The sequence below is a fragment of the Acanthochromis polyacanthus genome, chromosome 3 (assembly GCF_021347895.1).
Source record: "Acanthochromis polyacanthus isolate Apoly-LR-REF ecotype Palm Island chromosome 3, KAUST_Apoly_ChrSc, whole genome shotgun sequence".
In the NCBI taxonomy this organism is placed as follows: Eukaryota; Metazoa; Chordata; class Actinopteri; family Pomacentridae; genus Acanthochromis; species Acanthochromis polyacanthus.
The window spans coordinates 19,831,762-19,855,483 of NC_067115.1; the positions used below are offsets into that span (position 1 = coordinate 19,831,762).

General features: G+C 39.7%; 1 protein-coding gene across 1 annotated transcript in view; it reads right to left on the minus strand.

Moving 5' to 3' along the window:
* The window catches only part of LOC110961498 (alpha-1,6-mannosylglycoprotein 6-beta-N-acetylglucosaminyltransferase B-like), a 163,194-nt gene that overhangs the window by 57,732 nt on the left and 81,740 nt on the right, over positions 1–23,722 (minus strand). Inside the window, 5 exon segments of the mRNA XM_051945508.1 lie at positions 5,706–5,870; positions 8,618–8,797; positions 9,307–9,383; positions 12,851–12,960; positions 22,294–22,444. Of these exon segments, the coding sequence (XP_051801468.1) occupies positions 5,706–5,870; positions 8,618–8,797; positions 9,307–9,383; positions 12,851–12,960; positions 22,294–22,444 (683 nt within the window).

Consider the following 23,722-nt stretch of genomic DNA (forward strand, 5'->3'; position numbering starts at 1 on the left):
TGCACTTTCACAACTCTTAACTTTGGAGGTAATAATTAAAAGCTTCCAAGAGCTTTTTAGAAGCTTGCTGCAAGTGCATTTTCCTATTTTCGCTCTTCCCCTCTTAATTATGCCACAGTGTACTAATGTTGAAGTAAGAGGAGACAAAACAAGCACCTGCACACAAAAACTATACACACATTCTGCTTCTGCATATGCTACACTGAATAAAACAATGACAGAAATGGAGAACAGACACCAATAAGTCTGGTGGATCACCGATTTTTAAGATGTTTCATAATCATTTTTGTTAGTCACTTGTGTGAAACAGTTGCTTATTTACACATTCAGCAGTAAAGGAGCAAAATTAGCTTTCATTTGGAGTCATCTTGTTCATTGAACGAATTTAACCCGTTGCGCTTCAGTGTTCCATCCGCGGTACACTTTGAGATCTGCATAAGCATTTCCTTAAATGTCTGAAGCTGCAAACGCGATTATACAAACACTATACACCCATGGAAAGCTTAGATTCTCATGAATCCACATTTGTCCGACAAACAACGAATATCCATCCATCCGTTCTCTATACACGGCTTTAATGTACACAGCCGGCTCACATTTGCGGGTTCATTATTACACGCAGATGAAAATATTCCACAAAAACGGCCATAATCCAACCTTGGACATCCAGACGAAACAAGCCAGTAAACTATTTTGTCCAAAACATGTCTTGAAAACGGTATATACTCCACGAATAGGTCGTTTTCGAGGAAATGCACCTCACGATGCGCGTCCAATATTCCCTGTATTTCTCATCATATTTTTATTTACAAATAAAATATTAGCGATTTTTTTGTACTGAAAATGGCTGGAATTGACTGCACCTCATAGGACTATGTACTTATTTAGCTGTGGTTTGGGTCTCCACCACCTCCTAAGGGATGTATTCGGCTCTTTAGCTGTAAATACTTCTACATATCAATTAAATAAGAGGGGAACTGTACATTCACATGACCCCTTCCCTCATGCTTGTCATACTGACATTTCATTAACTATTAGAGCAGATAAGTCGGTATATTTACATACAATTGTGTATTAAAGCTGAATACATCCAATCCAGCTACTAAAGTTATTTTACTGATACACTCGCGTGTATAAAATGTGCTCGAAACACTGAACAATGATGTGTATGCAGCAGAGTCGAGCTCCAGTGAGACTCCAGCTGGCGTGAAAAATCCCCTGATTTAATAAACCTGCTCTATTAACTTCTGCTTCATAAAAAAGATAAGTGAAATTTAATTACAGTTTGGGTGGCAGATGGCAAGAGTGAGAACACATGGCACCAATACTGTTCACCGCCTTGGCTGGGGGGTGCTGGTGGTGTTGGTTATAGGGCGTATCACACAAACACTGGCAACCACGCAAAAAAAACGGAGATAGAGGGAGACCAATTTCACATACTGGCAGCACAGTAGAACTGTTAAATAAATATGAGGCATATCACACAGTGGCCGCAGAGCTGAATAACTGTGGACTGGATTTTATTGCGAACTGGCATCCACGCACAAATGCAAAGTTAATAGGAAGAGAAAAAGGGTGCTTTGTAGAACCTGGCAACTTGCTCATGATCGAGTGTCGAGGCGGGAGTTTGCTTTCTCTCTTATAGAGAGCATTTACCTCCATCCATTAATGTTAAGTCCCTTTGTATATGAGCAGATTTAAAGCGGAATACAATAAAAAAAAATATCAGAGCAACACAGGAAAAGTACCATTCATATCACAGGGATGTAATCAATAGTTTGAAGAGAGACGAGAGAGAAACCGAATGCACTCTCACCGAAAGGACAGTCTTGCATATTGGCTCATGCACTCCCTTGAAAATGAAGATGAAAAGGCAACAAAAGGCGAACAATGGGAAGTCAGCAACAGACGGAGTGATTCTGAAGGTAAAGCTTTACTTCCTCATAAACTCCTGTGTCACGGCCAGCTGCCTCCCTCAGGAATCAAATCACACATGAGAGAGTGGAGCTCTTTATACAGTGGACTTATGGTACTCCCAGATGGTGTGTGTGCGTGCATGTGTGTGTGTCTGAGTGTGCCGATGGATTTCAAATGTTGTTTGCTTTGGCTTCTTTCTGTGTATTTGTTTCACGTCGACATACATCAATGAACTCCACTCAGAATCCTGTGCGTGTAGTGTAAATGCTCGCCGTGAGCTCGGGGGATCCTCAAAAAGATCTAAAGTTACTTTCTACTGTTCACATCCCACGAGGACTGAACATAAAGACCCACCAAACCCACCAAGACAAAAAAAGAAGCATCATCACTCGCTCACCTTTACAACACTCCGTCTGCTCGCACTTGCGCTCATCTCATTAAACTTGTACGCCACGAACCAAGGTATTTTCACTATATCTTCCCTGTTTGAGATGTCGTGTGATTACATAACAAGGATAAGCTTCAGAAAAGGAAATCTATTGCCTTTCATGTGCTGATGTTAGGAATGTTTTATGTAATGCGAGTGTGTGTCTAAGTAATATCCTTGCAAAGTCCTTGGTGCAAACGTAGGAGAGCAGGAGGGTGGAAGTGGCCTCTCAAGTATGTGGTACCACTCCGGTGCTCTGCTCTGCTCCACTCATCACTAACAGGCTAACGACAGAAGAATGCTAATTCTTGTCTCAGCATCTGTTAACGCAGGACTTCACATGAACGCATGTGTGTCTCAGTGTGTGTGAGGCCCTGTTCTCTCATGCATCATGGCCCTTAAGAAGGTCGCAGCTGTCCGATGGAAGGCCATGGGTGGCAACACAAGCTGGCACTGACAACCATCCTTACTCTACCCTTAATTTCACCTTCTGTCTAATCCCTCTTTCACGGCTCTACAGACTACATTTTCTCCTTTTCGTTTCTGCTCACGTCTTGGCCCCCGCTTCCTGTCACCTGCTTCCTCCCCCTTTCCTCCTTGCTTTTCCTTTTTCCTACCCCATTCTCGCCTCCTCACTTCACCTATCCGGTTAGTCTCCTCCACTGCACAGTCTGCACTTCATCAGTCATAGGTCAATTAACCCTCAAGAAGGCAGGGAGAAGCGGAATTACTGCTTAAGCATATGCTAACAAACTCTCTAAATGTGTATGTTCACCAATCACCTAGAAGCCCAGATGCACACAAAGTCACCGGCCAAGATGCTACATCAGACAGGGAGTAAATGCACGGCTGGAGGTTAACAGGATAAGGTCAGTGTCTTTGAATGTGTTCTATCGCCTCTTAAAAACCCGTTCATTATGCCACAGTTTGGCTGACTACGTCCTTTAATGACTAAATGCGGAACAGCATTTTTGCTACGGGAGAAAAAAAATGTTCTGCTTCGTAATAATGACAGAATTGGTTGACCCTGGCTTTTGATTAAGTTTGATGGCACTGGGAAAAAGGAGAAAAAAATCTCTTGAATGTATTACTACTTTGAAAGTGAAGAAGAGCTAAAGGGTGACTGTTTCTTCTTTGCACCTCACAAGGAAACTGGAAGATTAGTCACAAAAATACAAGAGCTCTCTCGGAATATTTAGGGCACGCTTCTCCTTCACTCACTCACTCATTCAAAAGATCACTCACTTGCAAATATATTTGACTGCAGAAAATCTTTTCAGCTGTGACTTTAAGGTAAAACCTTTCAGAATTGCATTTCAAGTGTCCACAGTCACTCTGATACACACTCACACTTCGCCGTTTCCTGTCCTTGTGTATGCCACCGACAGTTAAAAAGGATTATATTGCTTTGACTCTCATTTTCCTCTTCCTCTTGATCTGTTCTGCCTCCATACTCGCTGCGCCAATAATTTATTCTTTTTCTGAGTAAACATCCACTCTGCTTACAATCAAAGAGAAAGCCAAACAAGGAAACAGAACTGAATCAACGCAACCCCATTGGAATACTAAAGACTGCACACTTAAGCAGAATTCTAAAGCTGCCACTGGAAGAAGTGTTCGTGTCAAAGACAAAGGGTAGGGAAGTGCAGGGGTTGTGGTCAAATCACATCAAACGATATTTTTTCTCTTTTTTTCTGAGGTCAGAGTAAATTCAAATCAAACGGTGGTCCATTCTCAATGCTAAAGAGATGTGAATTTAATCCAGCGATTAAACGAAAAAGAATTTTCCTATGAGGGAGGCGGTTTAACCATTCAAAATAGTAAATTCGCCTGGCACAGGCTGAGATTTACTTTTTAAATAAAACGTATGGGATTCTGGCATTGGCTTTTATTGCCATGATATCCAATTAGCAGTCAGGCATATGCGCAGACCCACACAGACTGACAGCGAGCACACAAACACACACGTTTCTTACTTCCCTCTCTAATTATTGTGATAAACAGCTTTCGACAGCCAAGGCTAACTCTTACAAACACCAGGACATCTGCTGTTGCGATAGCAGCAGCAGCACTTTGTAAGGCATATAGGCAGTTCAAGCAGCCACGAAGCCGTGATAGAGGATAACAAATCCCCTCAGAGCAGTACAAGAAAAGAGAACATCAATCACGGTGACAGAGGACTATTTTCACCCTTGTTAACTTATTTTAGAAAGAGATGAGGGCAGAGGAAAAAAAATATTTTGGAAAAGAAGAGGCAGATTGTGTGCTTCATCTGCCTTCTCGCATTAACTCATCCATTTATCGTTATTTTCTTAACGAAAAGATTATGAGCAGAGCAGTCTGAGAGATGCAATAAGTAATCGGTTTAAGATGTAGCTTGTAAAAGGTGACATGCTGCAAAATATGCCTAAGACTCTTGATGTTTTGATTGCAAAATGCTTTCACTGACATTTAGGAAAGTAAGCTTTTAAATGAGTTGTGAATTCTAAACCAATTTTTAATGAAACACTCTATTTGCACTTGCACCCTGGGTTCCCATTCCCACTGTTTTGCTCATCTCAGTGGTGCGTTCCTCCCCTCGTTCTTTTCATCAGTCCTTTCCTAATCCATACTCTGCTGTACCATCCATCCCTCTCTTGTCCTTTCACTTTCATTCTCTCCCTCAAGCAGTAGAACATGCTTGACATCTCCTTATAATCCCAATCTTTCATCATCATTCTTTACTTTCCTACTCACTTTCAATTCTTCTCTCTCATTTTTTTCTGTGTCTGTCTTTCTCCCAAAATGGCTACAAGCAAGATGTAGCCATGTCCATACAGCACGGTTTCAACAGCAACTAGTTGTACAGTATGATCCTGGCAGAAAACATCTATTTTGCACTAATGCACATTTTTCAAGAAGTATATGTCTGCAGATGGACAAAGACAGTTGTACGCCGATTACAGAAGAGACGTACAGACTGCACTGATGGACGACAACCTATCATTACCTCTGTGCTGTTTCTCCTTAACTATTATCATTCAAATAGAGAGCCTTTGAGAAGCGTCTGAAAATGCTGTTTTATGCCTTCCTACTACAAAAATACTTCTTTCAAATGTAGTCAAGATGATTAAATCAGGTAGAGGAAGATGCAGGAATAAAAAAACTGTGTGTTTTCATGTTGTACAGTTCAGTTGCATTGTCCCTCCTCATCCTCCCATCATCATTCAAACTGTATTATGTTGGTGTGCATTGATGATGGCAAAAAGTGTGATTGAAGTACTTATTCACAATCAAAAGAAGACTTCACAGACTCCATTGTTGCCCAATGCCAACCCTCATCCATCACCCTTTCATCTCCATCTCACCCTCCCTCTCTTACCTTCTTCTGGTCCCTCCATCGCTGCTCCAGTTTCGCATCCAGACGGTTGGCGGCTGTAGCCCACTGTTGTGTGAGGCGTCGGATTCGGCGCTTCATGAAGCTGAGGGACTCTTTTCCAGCCCCAACCTGGTCCAGCAGTACAGACAGGTCTGTGCGGAAGGCAGCCTGGGAGGGTGATGGGCAGAAAGTGAAATGAAAGATGAGAAGAAGTGAAGCGAAAGTGTAAGAAGGTGGGAATTTGGCAGTAAGTGCAAGCCAGACAGTCCTTTAGAGGTATGCATTTTCCAGCAATATGGGTGATAATGTCAAGTTCTCAGCTGTGCTATTGTACCCTATGAAGGTACATTTTCTTCTTGTATAAGTAATTCTGCATTCTCTGCAGTTGTACATTGGTAGCAGACTAAACCGCTTTGCAGTGTCACATCAGCAGCGTAGAGGCAATTAAAGGCAGTCAGTTTAAACACTATAATTCCTCAGCTAATGCTATAAATAGTGTTCTTCTCTAAGAACAATCACAGTTGGGCCCTGTTTCTGTGAAATATACAGGCAGACTTTAATCAATAGTTCTTCAGTCATTTGTTTCACAAAGATGGAGTTGGAGAGTCCTCATCTACACCAACGTTCTGCTTTACATTCTGAAAGTTTGGCTGGTTTGAAAGCTATTTTAAAAAAACGATATTGAACCATATGCTGACGGATACATTAGTTCTGAAATTACTTTTAACATTCATGATTACCTTGTGTGTTCCCCCTCAAAAAAAAAACATTCTATAAAGCTGACCAACCCAATGTAAATGGAAAAAGTGCCTCTATATTCAACATGTGTGTGCAGTTAAGACCTTTCCTTTCCCATATTTTAAACATCTAAATCCATATCACCTTATTATCACTGCACACGTTTGCCCCAAAGGGCACATTCAGCTGTATTGTGAGGAAAGTGATTATTAATTAATATCAAAACACAGGCCAAGGAATTGGCCTACGATCAAAAACACTTAATATTAGCAGCTATAAAATTAAGCATTTGGAATTTTGTCTTTCTTAAGGTCAACAAAGAGATGGATGCATTGCATGACCCTGAAAATGGCTCACAGTGTGTCAGTGTGTATTAATTTGTGTGGAGGGATGGTTCAGGACTGCTCCATGACCTCAAAGTCAATGTGGAGAAAAACAGAGGCTAGAGGATAATGATGAGGAGGATTAGGCCTGTTTTAATTAATAGGGAGCGAAGAGGGTCGGATGAAGGTTAACAATTATGTAGCGATGGGGGCAGACTGCTCACACTCCAATTACTCAACAGCATCTTCTGAGGGAAAGGATTCTTATTTTCTCTCTTTTGAGTGCTACTCTGGACATTTGATTGACAATTCAACAACGTCTATTAACCACGCTGAGTTTTTACTGCTGTTAATAAAAGCGGCCTAAAACTGTAACACAAAGGCAGCAATTTGCAACAAACGACAGAGCGAGAAAAATATTTTTGATGGTAGTTTTTTTCTAAAAGGCTGCAATTAAAATACAAACGGTCCTATTTTTCAGCTCCAGCAGCTCACTAAAAGATAGTGAGCTTGTCTAAAGTGTGTTTTTTTTCTTGCCACTCTGAGAGTCTCTTCTCTCCGCTCTTAACTCTGCTCCCTATCCTTTACAGGACTGAAGATTTGATTGTTAATTTATTTGAAAACATCTAATACAGTGCTAAGTCATTGCCATTTAAGGACACCATCTGCTGAACAGATGTTTGTTTAGATGCCAACAGTGCAGAAAAGCATAACAACAAAGATCTTACAACTAGCGAGCATCTGCATGTTGGTAACATGTATTACTCTCGTCATCAAACAAAAATCATGAATTGTCTCCTAAACTGTCAACATGGCTTCCACAAATCATCTAAGGTGGTCAAACTATGACAGCAGCTATGTTCCTTTGAAAACATTACAGCTAAATGAAAAATATGAGTAATATTCAGGCAACTCCGAATTATCACTGCATTCATCTGCATATTTCTGACCCTCATTTCTACCCTCACAGTATTTTACGTTTTTAAAAAAAAGGATCGTAAAGAAAGAGCCTTTGCCTGCTTTTAAGTGATTCTTGGTAGACTCTTGACCATCCTGACCAACTGGCGCTCAGCAGCAGGTGACAGTTTGTGTTTACTTGCCGATTATGGCAGACACAGTCTTGCAGCGTAGTCATTCTTAATCAAAAGAAGTTAAGAGACCATGCCGATGAGAAAATGTAATTACACAGCTTTCTACATCACCAAGACTGATGATTCAACTTGCTGTATTTATATTGTGACCCAGCACATTAGCTTTTGGGTTTATTCTTCTTTGTCCTTTAGAGTTTTCCCCTTCAGCTTTTATTTTGTTGTTCACAGGTTTTTATTTTATTCTATTTCCTTTAGTAAATTTTCACTGTTCTTTTAAATATAATGCACACACTTTGTTTTGCAACTACTAGCTTTGACTTTTAGTATTTGTGCTTCAGAGCTTCCAGTGATGATCAGTTAACTGATTACTTCGCTTACTTTCATTCATTTACTCATCGCTGTGTTGTTGCACCATATTGTTGTCTTATTGTTTGTTTTTAGCGTTGATAAACTAATTTTTTATACAGAATTATCATTGGTGCTACCGTGTATTTCTTTATTTGGAACCTAAAGGTCAATGAAATCAGGATTCATGAGTTCTGATTATAAGACGGATGAATATAAATACATTTATAAAATTTTGTAAATACTCAGTCTGAAATATTCCAGATTCTCTCAGATGAGCTACTAATTTAGGAGATCTAAGTGTTGCCTTGATAAGCCTTCACAACGTGTTTCTGAATAGATTTATAAGTGTGTCTGACATGGCTATAGTACCATGATATTGTCTTAACACGTGTTTGTTTGTTAGTCCTGCTCTTACTTGTCTCTTGGGGGGCTTTGCCTGCTGTGTATGCTGGGTCGGGGGGCTGCTGTGGTTCCTCCAGGCCAGCGGGGGGCAGAACCACTCGACTTCGCTCAGGTAGATGAGGAAGGAACAGTCTGAACCATCGACACCATAGAACGCATAGCAAGGGTCTGACGTCCACCGAGCACGCATCCACTGGAGGATAAATGGAGAATAAATGTTAAATGTGCAAAAACAATACACACAAAACCATACCAACAAACAAGAAAGAGAAACAACAGTCAGTAGCAATGATCAGATTCTCTCCATAACAGTGGTTTTACCATCAGTATGTGAGGAGACAATATCATCTAAAAAGAATTAACTAACACTGAAATTGAATTATCTATAACTATTTTCATGCTTCTTATGGAAAGTTTGAATACATTGTAATTACCTCAATTTTGGCACGGTTTGGTTTTACTGCACTGTACCAAAGCTTAAAGACTTTGAACTGAAGTACATCCTGTAATCTATTGATTGCTGCTGCAAATAACGAATACTGATCAAAAGCAGAACAAACAAATTTAAAAAAAGGAAAAAAGAATACTTTCAGTATTTCTTTTTTTCTTTTGTCGTGTTGTGACTGTCTCATTAAGAAAGACAGATTGGGGACACCTACTGTAAAATCATATTTAAAATGAAAACAGCAACTTAATACTCACATCTACTTTTCCAGGACATTCTGGAAAGCGGGGGTCTCTTGGGACTTCACACTGACTTGACGTTCCATCTCTCACAACTGAAAAGGCAGTGAGAGAAATGAGGGAAATTTTACCTTGAACTACTAAAACATGTATCTGCTTTTAATAAGCTGGACACAGTAGGATCCACTCCCACTAATATCAAGTTAAATGATCATCTGCTATCTTCCTGTTGTGAACGAAATGCACAGCTTTGCTTTAGTCACATTCTCTGCTCTATGATCAGACTATAGGCTCACTGACTTCTAGTTCGCTTTAATCCGTTGGTTCTAATGTGAATATGTATTCTCCACCGAAGAGAACAATTCCAGCAGCAATCAGGCATTCTAATGTTATCTATCAGCTCATTTAGCAGCATATGGTGCTTGTCAAAGCCTCTTTAAAAATCCAGGTTTTATTTCTTTTAATCAGCTAATTTACACAAAACAACCCCTGACCCACCGGCTCACCCTCCAGAACAGAGGTTACAATATCACTCACATTAACAGCTTCTCTCTACTGGCCTGTGGAGCTTTTATTGCAATATTCACTGTCCTCCCTAACATCATCATTTACAATGGAGCTGATAAATTCCCGCGGTTTCTCCTTTTGCAGCATTGCAACATATCCGCTCTACCGCAGTGCACACTATTCACTGGGCCTGACAAAGCAGCTTGTCTCCTACTGCTGCCAACCATCCTAAGGTTACGCTAGCAAGTACGTCTGTTCACTTAGGCTGCACTCACTGCATTAATTGCTCCACTGACTTAGTTAACTGCCTCTCTGCTGCTGATGTGAGGAGAAGAAAGGAAGACAGAGTGACAGAGGGAGAACTGGAATCACACTGTCCAAGAGGAGAACCGGTGCAGCTTCATTTTCTCTTTGTTTCCTGTCTTTCAAATCTTCCTCCTCTTCTTTCTCTCTCTGGACCGACAAATTTGCCTTCTCTCCGATTCTGTCTGCTTCAATTTGCCTAATGAAAAAGAGACATTTCTCCACATAAGTCTTCCCCGAGGCTTCTCTCCATCAACTGAAAACACACACTCTGCCTACAAATATGATTACAGTAGCAACCACTATAGCAACAATTGAAAATGTGGTCAACTAACTCGATAAAAGGACTCGACTCTTGTCCCTGCAAGACAGAACGTAAAAGCCTTGTCAATGCTCGAAGGGAAGGAAATTCTAATCACGTCTTGGTACTTTCTTTCTCCTCTCACACATGCCTGACCACGAGATAAATAAACCGCCACTGAGCCGTATGATAATAAAGTCTGCCGGCAGTGTTTCAATTCATCTGTGATTAGAGACAGCAGCAGTGTTTTCATTTTGCCGTGTGCCATTGTCCCTGCAGATGCGGTGGAGAAAACAAAAGGAGATGTAATGCTCATTTATTCTCATGTAAAGGGTTGGGCAATTACCCTCATGAGAAAAAGTGAGAGAGGCAAATGAGGAGGAAAGAACACTCTGCATTATTTAGGTTTTGATTGGAAATGTGCAGGGACAAGACAACAGGAAACGGCAAAGATGAGATTTACAGAAATGACCACAGAGTTCTGCTTCCATGTCAGTGCTTCTCCCCCTTTGCTAAAACTAAAACCAAAGTAAAATATGTTTGCTGTAATTATAACATTCAAAGTTTGACATAAGTCCAAATTTTCACAGCTTGTTTCCATATATTGAGCTGATGTTTTGGATAATCTATTTTTAACTTTACTGACACATTGTTGTAATAACATTTTGAATGGTTTGGTATTTTTGTATAAAAGCATGTCAAAAAAAGGAACTCTGCTTTTTGACAAGGTTTCAGAAATCACGTGTGCCATTTGTTGTAGCCAGAAAACATAAATCTGTGACTGTATCTCTCTCTGTTTTACTTTGCATATGTGGGTCAGCAGATCTGTTGTGTATTCGTTTCGAGTCTGTTCTAAGTAACAGCAGCAGTTTTACTCCAACACGAGCCGACAGCTGTGCATGAGTCCATCTGCATTTCAAGTTGAACACTATGGAAGAATGACACTCATGTTGCTTTTTTCCCTCTTTTTCTCAGGAAGAGACTATGCTCAAATGAGTTCCTTATACCAAATTTTTGTATTTGAATATGCAGTACTGCTTGGTGACGCATAGTATTATGTATTGTTTGGTGTCATTTGCAGTATTCTGCTTCCAAATGCACTATTACTGGTACTGGGTGTCTGCCAATGCCCTGTCTGTCTTAGATTGTTTTTGCTGCATACATTTTATTGTGGATACTTGATTTTGTGCCCATAATAAAATCCCATTCCTTCTGGGATAATGGAGTTAATTAATCAATTTCTTATCGTAAGTCGTAAGAGATGAGTGGATTAGATGAGAATGTTGTGTGGATGTGTGTGTGTGTGTGTGTGTGTGTGTGTGTGTGTGTGTGTGTTGCTTGGGTACTTATTTATTGTCCCTGCAATTTAATCATGCTGTATATTTATTTATAAGGCTGCTTGTAATTATGGCTGATCTACAGAATGATAAAGGCAAAGATAAGATGGGCTCTAGTTTTACATTAGTGTGAAAGAATCCCACTGTGGCTGTGTAACCCTGTAGCTATCAAGCTAATTTGAAGCGATCATTTAAATGATATATCTTTGAAATGTTATTGAAAATGAATAATAAAAGTATCTGGAGTGAATAAACTAGGCTGCATGGTGTTGTCAGAAGGTGGTGATCCTACGCTATGTTATCCATTGCTTCAATAAAAAGAATAGAAGTCAGAAACAAAACCAGGCTTGCATTCCAAATATTAGACTTCTTGTTTTTACTTTAAGCATGTCCTGCAGCCCTATGTACTGCTGCTACATATTACTTCGTCATAATATTGCGCCTTCAGCTTTGACGGTGGTACACAATGAGCTGTCATCTGTCTTTGGGCTTTCAGCAGCTCCAACTTGTGTATACTTGCATGAGACATCATATATGGCATGTAACTGTACAGAGGATAGTGGGTCAGAATGGTTAGAAAAACATGCTTGCTTGCTTACTGCAAAATCAAACCAGATGTAGTCGGATAATTGTGTTTATTTGGTTTATTACATTTCACTATGTCTTGGGACATGCTATACAGGTACTATACAGTATGGTAGCATAAATATTGGAATGCTCTCCAGGTGTTTCCCCTTGTCAAAAAAACCTCGAAGAAGGAACACGCAAAATTTTGTTGTTTAGAGAAAAGTCTTTAACAATATTGTTTTAGTCATAGAAGTTGTAATTATTGTTTCATTTGAGCTGGTTTCATGTGGTCCAGATAGAAAGACAGTGAAAGAAATGGAAACAGTTCATGAGACATACAAGTTAAATGTTCACTACTAGCTTATTCAGAAAAGGTGTTTCCATCTCCAAAGAAGGAAGTTAACCTACTTTCAAAAGAGTCAAAAGCACCTTAAGCATGTGTAAAAACTTTTTTGCGAAATCAGGGTATCTTTTTAAAAAAAAATTCCATTTACATTAATTTTTCCTTATGTGATACTTCAAAGTATGCCTAATGATGATACTGTACCTCTGCCTTGCACCATACTGTTTTGCAGTATCTGCTCCACTCTGATGGCCATGTTGGAGACATTCTGGGCAATTGCTTGGATCCTCTCCACCAGTCCTGCTGGTTGAAACCTGCACACAGCACAAAGAAGTCCAGAGTGATGAAGTGCTAATACGGTGCACTTACCCTCACACTGTTGTCACACAGTACATACTCAACTTGAAAGTAAATTTGGAATGAATAAAAATCACACACCTCTGCGTCAAAGTAGAGAACCTCCAGCACACAAATCTTTGACAAACAGTCAAAAATCTCTGAGCAGCACTCATTGATCCTGAAGGTATCACCACTATGTTCAGTATTGTTTTTAGTCTTTTCCCTACTGCAAATTCTTTCTCCTGTAACTCACTGACTAATGTCCTTCCTCTTCTAATATTCCCCTCTTTCACTTGTGTCTCATTGGGGCTTCTACTTATTTTCTGTCTCCGACTTTCGCTCCACTCCTCTGTTTTGCCTCGCCACCCTCCCCTTTCACATCTTAACAGATGTAGAAGTGTTAGTGGGAGATGCAAATTGGTAGACACTTGGTTGGAGCGTGAAATAGAAAAAGACCTGCACTGTTAATGCCACTTCCCCTCCAGAGTGAGAGACTTCCCATTCACATAATAAGATGTGTGGGAAACGTGTGTGTGCGTGTGTGTACATGATGTGCGCGTGTTTCAGCTCGCATGTTTTGTGTGTTCACTGTAGTTCTGAATATTTCCAAATCATCAGACTGCATGGCTGCACATCATGCAATGCAAAGCCAAGCCTGTGCTCAAACACACACTCACACTGCTGTGCCCATTATGTCCATTTAAATGACTAAATTTCAATGTGCATTGTGCGTCTGTGCATGTATGTGTGTGTTTGTGTACGCCTTCCTGACTCACTATATTGTCTAAATCAGCAGATGGTATTAACCCTCATTACAGCTTAAGGCTTAAATGCAGCATAATAACACATCCTCAGAGATGATGATTCAAATTATTGATTGTGTGAGAATGCGTGTGTTCAGATTTCAATACAAGACTGCTTTACTAAATACCAATGGCAGCTGCATGAAAATTAATTGGAAATTCATAGGAACGAGGGAATATGGGCTTTTGTCGCTTTACAAAGTGTAAACAAAAATTGAGGCAGCCATCAAAGTCAGAGGCAGTCTCCATGCTCCATTAAAAGCTTTGTAAGTGTCACTTGTAAGTGTTGCTACATGTGTTTGCATCTTTAATATGTTCACTACACTGCAGAATATATTATGCTCAAGTGCATGTATATTTTAAGGGCTACAGCTGTAAGCTGTAGAAAAGCTGAAATGAGAATTTAAGCAATGTTCAATAATTGTGTTTCACGTTAAAGTTTAATCTTAGAGCACAGTAGCTCTGTATGTTAGTGAATGATGCACCTTGAAGGGGCAAGTTTGGAGTTCATTTTCTTTTTCAATAAGAAAGGCTTAACAGAAATATACACGTTTTTACTGTCTATCTTTTCAGTTCTTTTTGCACAAAGAGACTTTCCAAAAATATATATTAACAAGTAGTTTCTCTAAAGTTAAGTGGATGAAGGCAGGCTAAAGAAAAATCTTTTTTTTTCAGTACTTGAACTAAACATGATGCACTCAGCTCGGTTCGCCATCCATCCATCCATCCATCCATCCATCCATCCATCCATCCATCCATTATTCCTAACAAGCCAAGATGTCTATCCTATGTTCTCTTACTTCAATGTGTCACATCTCTAATTTCCATACCAGGTAGAAGCACATAGTTGTGTCTATCCACACTGACACTGTAGGATGATTTCACCACAGTTGCCTTGGAAAATTGACTTAAAAACCTAATTGGCATGGTGGTCATTGTGATTTTTTTCAAACCCCAGATGACATTCCTCTCACCTGCTACCAGACACCAAAGACAAAAAAACACTTCAGTGTAAATAAACCTTTCCAAATACTCTGAGTAAAAGCTCTCTGAAAGAGAGTTATCTCAATGAAAGCACATGACAAAACTAATTATGATTTCCCTCCTCCATTCCACGGAAGTGAAGCAACTACAGCGTACGCATTAGTAAAAGTTATTACCTTTTATTGTCTTATAATGAGAGCCGGCATTATATTAGGCCATAAAAATCCATTTAAACATTAATATCATTACATGAAGCATTTCAGGAAAAGTTCCCAGCTGCAGAAGGTTACAGTCGCCATGGCACCCATTTTACCAAAGATGCAGCGGGTTTGGCCTGAAGGACAAAATCTTTGCTCATTATACTGGGTAACCTCTGTTGCTGTAAAGCTGTATGTAGAATGCAACCTCCCAAAACCACCTCTAATGTCTGCTACAATGAGAACTCACCCCTAGAGATGAACACATGGGGAAGGAGAAATGAGACGGTCATAAAAAATAAGAGAAAGCGAGACTAAGGCAGAGGAATGGAGGAAAGATAAAAAGAAGGAAATGGCATAACAAGGTCCAAATTGGGCAACAAAAAGGGAGACAAAGAGAAACATGCATTGGGAGAGTTGAAGAAAAAACAGAATAAAAGCTGGCAGAAAATAAAGGGAAGGACATCAACCGTCCACAGCAAACAGACCAACACCACCAGGGGACCTTTGCGTTAAGGAAAACAGAAGATAAAATCAAGAGATCCTCTGTGCCTTCATGTGGAAGCCAACAACACAGCTTGCCTGAAACATTAACCGATGATTATGATCAAAGAAATACAAGGATATACATATTTGATGGCACGCTCCTCGCAACGAAGCTTCCTCCGTTTTGATGAATGCAGACGGTTGGCTCTTTTACAAATGAGATGAACAAAACAGAAATGAGGAAGAGCAAAGAGAAGACAAAATGAGAGGGAAGTATCGAGGCAGAAGAAACACGAGAGAAATCCACAGACAGATGCCAAGTAGAGGAAGAGCTCTTGGAAAAGAAGAAGAGAAAATCAATGTTAACTAGAGGAAGACTTTCTGAGGACACACACACACAAAAAAAAAAAAACTGTGTGTTCGTGCTCTTACTTCTACTTCCCTCACCTCTCTGTCTAACGAGTTCATCCTCTTAAGGGGAGAAGACAGCTCTGGCAGCATCCCATCAACCAAAGCTAACCAGGAAAGAGATACAACTACCAAGGTGTCAACATTTAGGTTTCTGTGTTTGGCTGATGTTGGTTTGTTTGTGAGAGAGCTTAATCATTTCACCTCATGCCATGGTGTTAAAACATCACTCAGTTTTCCACAGATTATTTTCACACATACGCACAAGATGAAAAGTTGACAAACTCACCTTTTCATGTACATTCATATAGGGAAATATGCCAGAATCAGACGTGTGTACAAAATTCTCAAGCTATTGTTATTGCAGAAAATATATAATTTCAACCCAGCTAAGAATTGTCTCATTTGTTCTGCAACATTCTAGTGTTGTTTTCAGCAGAAAATTTCATTTCAGTTCCGAGATTGTTGTTCTTTAAATGGCAATGTTCTTTAAATGTTTTCAGACTGTTGCATTAAAAACATCCTGACTTTGGTTTAATGTAACATTGTGGGAACATTCTATAGAATATTGCAGGCAAAATGTTCTACCTTTGTTATATTTTACATTACAGGAACATTACAAAACATTCTGTATAAAAAACACTCTGTTATCTGAGGCCTCAATAACATCTTGGAAACACTTTCAAAACTTAAGTTCTTCTTTTGCTGTCATGTAACATAATACGATTGCATCCTCTGACAGTTAATATATTACGTCTTAGTTTACTTTTAACCTCATAAGAACATTACTTGACTTGAAAAATATCCTTGAAGTCTTCTTTAAACATTAGATTGAAAGATTTCTTTAAAACATTATTAGAACTTGTGGGTAATGTTAGCCACTTATGCAGGAACATTCCCTGCTCGCTGGGAAATTACTCCCCACCGTGATTACCATGAATTCAGTCAAATCCATCAAAGTGAACAGTGCACTGTAGACTGCAACTTTGTCACCACTATAAATGAAGCGTCAAATTTACTAAAAGCACCATGAGCACAAACGGACAACGATCATGACTCTCTGATCCTATAATAGCATTCTTCTGTCTCTGTTTGAATGCTAGAAAAGGGCCTTATTGTACCCTCTGAAAACTATCACTGAAATTGACGCCGATATTGTTACCCTCAGAATCCAGACAAAATTAATAAAAGAAGTAAAACAAGATTTCACGTCTCCCCTTTGCCGACCACTTCCAGCAAAGCAGTGACATTGACTTCAGTGCTGTGGAGAGAAGGCCCCAGGGATAAGTGTTGTTACTGGCGGAGCTTAGATGGGTGCTTAAGGGAGGAGAAATAGGTAAAGCCAAGCCAGCGCACTGATCTTCAGAGAGCGTACGCCTCAGGGTAGACTTACCAATCTCCCCCTCTTATCCACTGCACAGTAAAACGGAGTGAATCAACTCTGCATCCCTTCTCCCTCCACCCTCTTCTCCCCCCCTCTCATTTTCTCAGGCGCTTTGCTGTCCCTCTGCCTCCCTCCCTTGTTATTTCCCCTCCGTTTTCTGCTCTAACGAGTGGCTGCCCTGTGGGCGAATCACAGGCTGGGGCCTCAGACATCAAGTCCCATTCTCTGCTACATGGGAGTGTGTCAGCCCCAATGAAGCTCACACAGAGATGAAACTACTGCCCTGTGTGTGTGTGTGTGTGTGTGTGTGTGTGTGTGTGTGTATGTGTATGTGTATGTGTATGTGTATGTGTGTGTGTGTGTGTGTGTGTGTGTGTGTGTGTGTGTGTGTGTGTGTGTGTGCGTGCGTACGTGTCTGCCTTTCTGTAAATTTGTGCCTGACTGGCCTGGATTTAGGATATATGTTTTTGTAAAGCTCCCTCTTCCCATTTGCTCGTCTCCCCGGTGGCAAAAAACACACTTTACCACGTAACTCATACCTAAACACCTTTCTCACACACTCTTTCAATCTGAGTATATGTGGGAGAGCAAGAGGAAGTGAAAGAGTAGTAAAAAAACAAACAAACAAACAAAAGGGACATGAAGAGAGAAAGGAGAGGTAGAGATAGTAAAGAATGAGAGCAAAAGGCAGAGGCAGTAAGAGAGGGGAAATGAGTGATAGAATGAAAATCATTGGACTGAAGAGAGACTTAAGTCATCCCTGTCGTGAGAGTCTGTGTGTGTGTGTGTGTGTGTGTGTGTGTGTGTGTGTGTGTGTGTGTGTGTGTGTGTGTGTGTGTGTGTGTGTGTGTGTGTGTGTGTGTGTGTCTGACTATACATGTGTATGTCTGCGACCAGCCATTCATCCAGCAGCCGTGAGGTCCGCTTTGTCCTGCTGACAGGTTTAAACAAGTGTTACCTCAAACTGCTACACACAGATGTATGATACAGTGACACCCAAATGCCGACAGTAAATCATGTCTTAAACACATATTATTCTCCATCACAGAAACCTCAAGAGGACAAGTACATGTCCATGTGTGTGTGTGTGTGCGGACATCTCTATGAGCACACCGCAATTTCCTTTAGTCGATATCCTTTCATTCTGCTTGCTGAATCAAAACTTTCATTCCCGCTATTATCGCCGCTTCGCTTCAAGGATCTATTTAGTCCGAACAAAACAACACTGCAGTCAGAACAAAATAAAATGGATTTTTTTTTCAGCTGTTATGAGTTTGACTTCATATTGTTCACAGAACACTATTGATAAAGGCGACTATTTTTCAAGAAGAAGTAGTCTAAGAATTAAACAAACTAAAGTGCACAACTTGTAGCAGAAGTTTAAGCACCAGTCTCTGAGCTGATTTTTTTTTTTTTACTGCTTATGATAGCTTCATAGGACTTGCATCAATATACACCAATAGAATTTTAGTCAAACCTTAAAATGAAGGTAATCTCTTCGAGTTTTTTAGTATTAATGGAAAAAAAATCCAGAGAATCAGAAAGTTAACAAAGCAAACTCACAGTGAATGTCACCGACTCTGACCAAACTCAAGCTATTCTGGGAAAAAGTTTCAGATTAATTTCTTAGAGTGATTGCATATTCTACTATCTGATAACTTATTCATCTTGGACAGACTGTTATTTTCCCAAAAAACATCTTAGAATATAATAAAAGGTTAATTTCATATTGAGTTCACGTACTGAATTAATCAGTCTGCATTATTTTCATTAGGGGTAATAAATGCAGGGTGTAGAATCACAAGCATTATGTGAAATTGAACAACAGCTTTTAAGTAACTAAATCAGCATTCCACTTCCCTGCTAGAAACAGAGATAATAGTTTGAATGCCAGTTTTGTGCGATGGAGGCACCTAGCCAAGCCAAAAGCACTGCTGCTGGGGATTAAGCTTGGCTCTCTGCAGTGTTGGCTTAGTATGTTTTTTTCCCCCTGTGCAGCTCAGCCACCCAGATTCAGACCTATTCTAATGCCATTTTGATAATACACACTATATTTTACCCCCACAGGACAAGCTCTGCCAATTCAACATACAGAGCTATTCAGAGATGTGAAAATGGACGAGTTAGGCAAATGCAAACACTGCCAATTGGCATCTTGAATATTCAAAAGGCGCAAACACTTGCAAGTCGTAACCATGGAGATCCTTTGCATGTCTATATCTGGCACCACACAATGTGAGCCTGCTACAACATGTGAGACTTTTTTTTTAGACTACATAAACGGTTTGTGAAAGATAAAAAGTATCATCATATAAATACGGGCTGGGCTGCACAGTAGTTCGATGGTTAACACTGTCGCCTCACAGCTAGAGGATCCCCGATTGACGTTTGGGCCTAGGCCTGGGATCTTTCTGCATGGAGTGTACATGTTTCCCCAGTGTATGCGTGGGTTTTCTCCAGGTACTCTGGCTTCCTCTCACAGTCCAAAAACTGTCAAAACGGTTAACCAAGGTTAATTGGTAACTCTAAATTGTCCGTAGGTGTGAATGCGAGTGTGCTTGTTTGTGTATATATGTAGCCCTCCGATAGACTAGTGACCTGTCCACAGTGTCTCCTGCCTTCGCCTCAAGTCAGCTGGGATAGACCAGAATATTCCTCTTAAAGGCAGGATAACTAAAGTTGTTTTGAAAGTGTCTGATAATGACATTTTTAAACTGTTGCATACATCCAAACATTCTCAAAACTGAATGTTACACTGAAATAGTTCTTTCTTTGATGCTTTATAGCACTGTTGAACATTTTATAGATTTTACAATGTGTTGTCTCAACAAAATCCCCCAGAAATCCTCATAACATTACAGGAAGAATGCTAATACTGTATATCACATTACAGGAACATCTTTTAAAGAGCATTCTGTCATCTGAGGTCTTGATAACATTTGAAAACCATTTTCTGAAAGCTGTTGGACAATGTTCTTCTTTGTTATCACTCAACATTGTGAGAATATTTTATAATGTGCTTCCTGTTCCACTTTTGCTAATATGTGCAAAAGTGGAACATCGTTTAATACTGGAACGTTCTGTCATGTGAGGCATTGATAACATCTTGAAAACTGTTTTTGAAGTGTTGATTTGAAAATGTTCCTCCTTGGTTATCACTGGGGAAGAACATTCTAAAATGTGTGTCTGCACATTACAGGAATGTTAGAAGTGTTTTGTATTAAACACATTCTATCATCTGAGGCCATGATTACACTGGAAAACATGTCCTGCATGTTGGCGAATTCTATTACTTTATTATAATGAAACATTGTGAGAATGTTTTATAAAAGAATGCTTTGTGTTTTCTCAAAAGGATCACTTCAACAAACTCAGAATATTGCAGGTAAAATGTCCCACTTTTGTTAATATATCACATTACAGGAACGTCTTACAAAGAACATCCTGAGAACATCCAAGAAAGTTCACATTTACCTCAATGGAACACCGTTGTGATGAAAAATATACTGAAAACATTCTTTGAGCATTAGATTAAAGCCTACTATATGAAAATTATTAGACAATGCAGGTAATGTTAGCTAATGTTGTGGGAACATTCACTGCTCACTGGGGATGAACCACATTTATAGAGGACAGTTACACAACACTGACTTCAATATACGTTAGAAACTAATTACATCCTGATCATAAGTTTCTATCCAGTCCCCTGCAAACAACCCTGTTCAGAACAATAGTACATAGCTGTATCATCCTAGCTTGAGTCCCAGACAATAGACAGTTCCACCCTGAGCAGGGCACTTCTCAGTAATGGCCTGAAAGTAGAACGGCTTCCTCCACATTAAACAGCCCATTACTAGACATTGATTACAGTTAACACCAACGTCAGACCGTATTAATCGTTCCATCCTTCCGCTCTCGTGCCTCTGCGCAGATCTGAACCTGAGCGCTTATCCGGGATCGTTTAACAAGGTTTGAGGAAGTGAGGGGATTTCTGTCAGCGCTTATCACATCACTCCTGCTGAGTTTAGTCAGGCCATTTGGAAATGAAAGTTAAAATGAAAAGAACATTAGATAGAAAAAGACAAATTGGATGTTTTGGTGCTAACGGGGGGGAAAAGAGAGGAGCAGTTTGATAAAAGCTGCAGCAGCAAGGTCATACGAGACGTGTCTGTTTGCGGCAGTGATTTTGAGGTAATAGGCAGCAATTTCCACAAGCGACCATAAGAGGGTAAAAAAGTGGAAGTGAAGATGAGAGTGAAATATAATATGGCAAGGAGTAAAAGGGAGAGAGATAGAAGTCGAACTGTAGAGGAGAAAGAGAGATGAAGTACAGTATGAATGACAATGAGGAACACATCCTAAATATAATGGTGCCATTACAGTATTTCAAGTCTATCTGCCATGAAGGATAAGTAATTGAACAAAGGTCCACCAGCTGCTCTGTATTTATATCCACCTGAGCAGAAACACTTCTGATCATTAAAAGATTAATTATGACTCATTAGTCTATGTGAGCAATGCACTAATCATATGCTTTATCCCATTCAAAAGGGCAGGAATAACGCTCATGTTGTTAGAGTCTAATTAGCTGTACTGTACTGTAATCAGTGAATACAAGCCATACAGTAGTGTGCAGTGGTCAAATAAGTCCTTATTAAAAATTTCTGCTAAATATAATACTTATACAGCTTCATAGAAAAAAGAACTGTATTATTTTGAACCAAACTGCCTCAGTAAGATAAGCTAGGATTGATGGTAAAAGTAGTTGGTATGCATTTACTAATTTGAAATTGTACTACTAATTTAAACATTGTTCAATCTTTATATTTTTGTAACAGCAATCTGCAAAAGAAAACAGAAAACAAGAAACCAAACCTGAGTGGCTCTTGTTTTAAAAGTTAATTAAAACATAATACATCCAATTAATTTAATTTTCAACACTACTTTTGGTGTGAATCTCTCTATAGCTAGTATATGCAGGAAGTACTGATTATTGAGACCATTTGACACTAATGCACAAGAACATGAAGAAAAAGCTCAGTGTACCTGTTGATAGCAGAGCTGAGTTCATCCAGGCGCCTCGCGTCAGTGCTGGATGTGTTGTCGAGTTTGGACAGACTGTCCATCCTTTTCAGAATCACTTCCAACATGTCACTGATCTTCCTCAGCACCCCGCGAGACTCCACACCTCCCAGCACTGAGTGGAGAGATAGAAGCAGAAGAGGAGACAGGAGATGAGTGGAAAGCTGGACAGTGAGTACACATGGAACTTGCACAACAGGATGCACATTAATCACAAAGTCTGCTGCTCTTCTGGCTCACTATACTATGATTGACTTTGGCTGTAGTTTTGTTTTGGACAACTGTCTCTATGCTCTTGACAACAGTGAAAATCTAATGCAACGTCCTTTCTCCTGCGTGCCAAAGTCTACAAATCATTTTTTTTTAGAAAACACCTCAGTATTCTGCTACCTCTAAACATTTAATGAATTTCACTTATATCACAAAAGCTTTGGAAGAAAACTGGATAAGCAATAACGCTTTTGGATTATGAGTAGGGTTGCTGTACATCAGCATCCAATTTATTGACTCTTTGGTGTTTGCTACAGTCAATACTCAACAAGATGAGGTAAAGCAAAATTTATGCCTGAAATGAAACCACTAGGAAGTGAATGTTCTATCTCTGGAAAAACGGAGCCACAAAAGTTTGATCTTTTGTTGTAGACCATCCTTCCTTACTGTGTGTGGCAGTTTATGATGCCACCTTATTTATTAAATCAGGTTTCCCAATTACTGCTGTTAGTTAAATATGGGGCTGTCAGCATGCAGTGTTCCCAAATTCATTTAATATGTTTTTTTCTAAAGTCAGCTTGAGTCCTGCATAACAAAAACAGTGACACATTTATTTAGGTGAGATCATATGAAGCCTTTTAAATCCCTTTTAATATGTATAAACATGCTACTCTATTAAATATTCAGAAACAAATCATATTTTGTCTGTAAACTTCTAAACTTGCCCTCCCCCAAAAACACAATTTTCAGTAACAGAAAGCCCACCCCTCACACCACGTATGAATCTTAGGAAGTATCTTATCCTAACTTGAGCCTGTGTATTATTCCTCATCCTAAAGTCCAAAAGCCAGCAGCTTGATTATCTTCATCTTTACCCTGTATATCTACAGCTTGATCTTCTCTTCTCTGCCAAAAGCAATGCACATTGCACAGTGCCGTCTTCTGATCTCTTGTCATAAACTGGGTTTTGTTCAGGCCAGACACCCAGACACTCTGGAGTCTGATGTCTGAATGTGGATTCATCTTTATATCCTTTGATACCCTTTGATATGATGATATGAGAATGAGACTTCCACCACGATCGAGAGTTATGAAAAGCCAGGAACTAATTATGCCGCGGCTCTGAGTCTCTCTCTTTCTCTGTCTGTGTGAGGAGAAATGTATTTCTTTCACCAAGCATAGC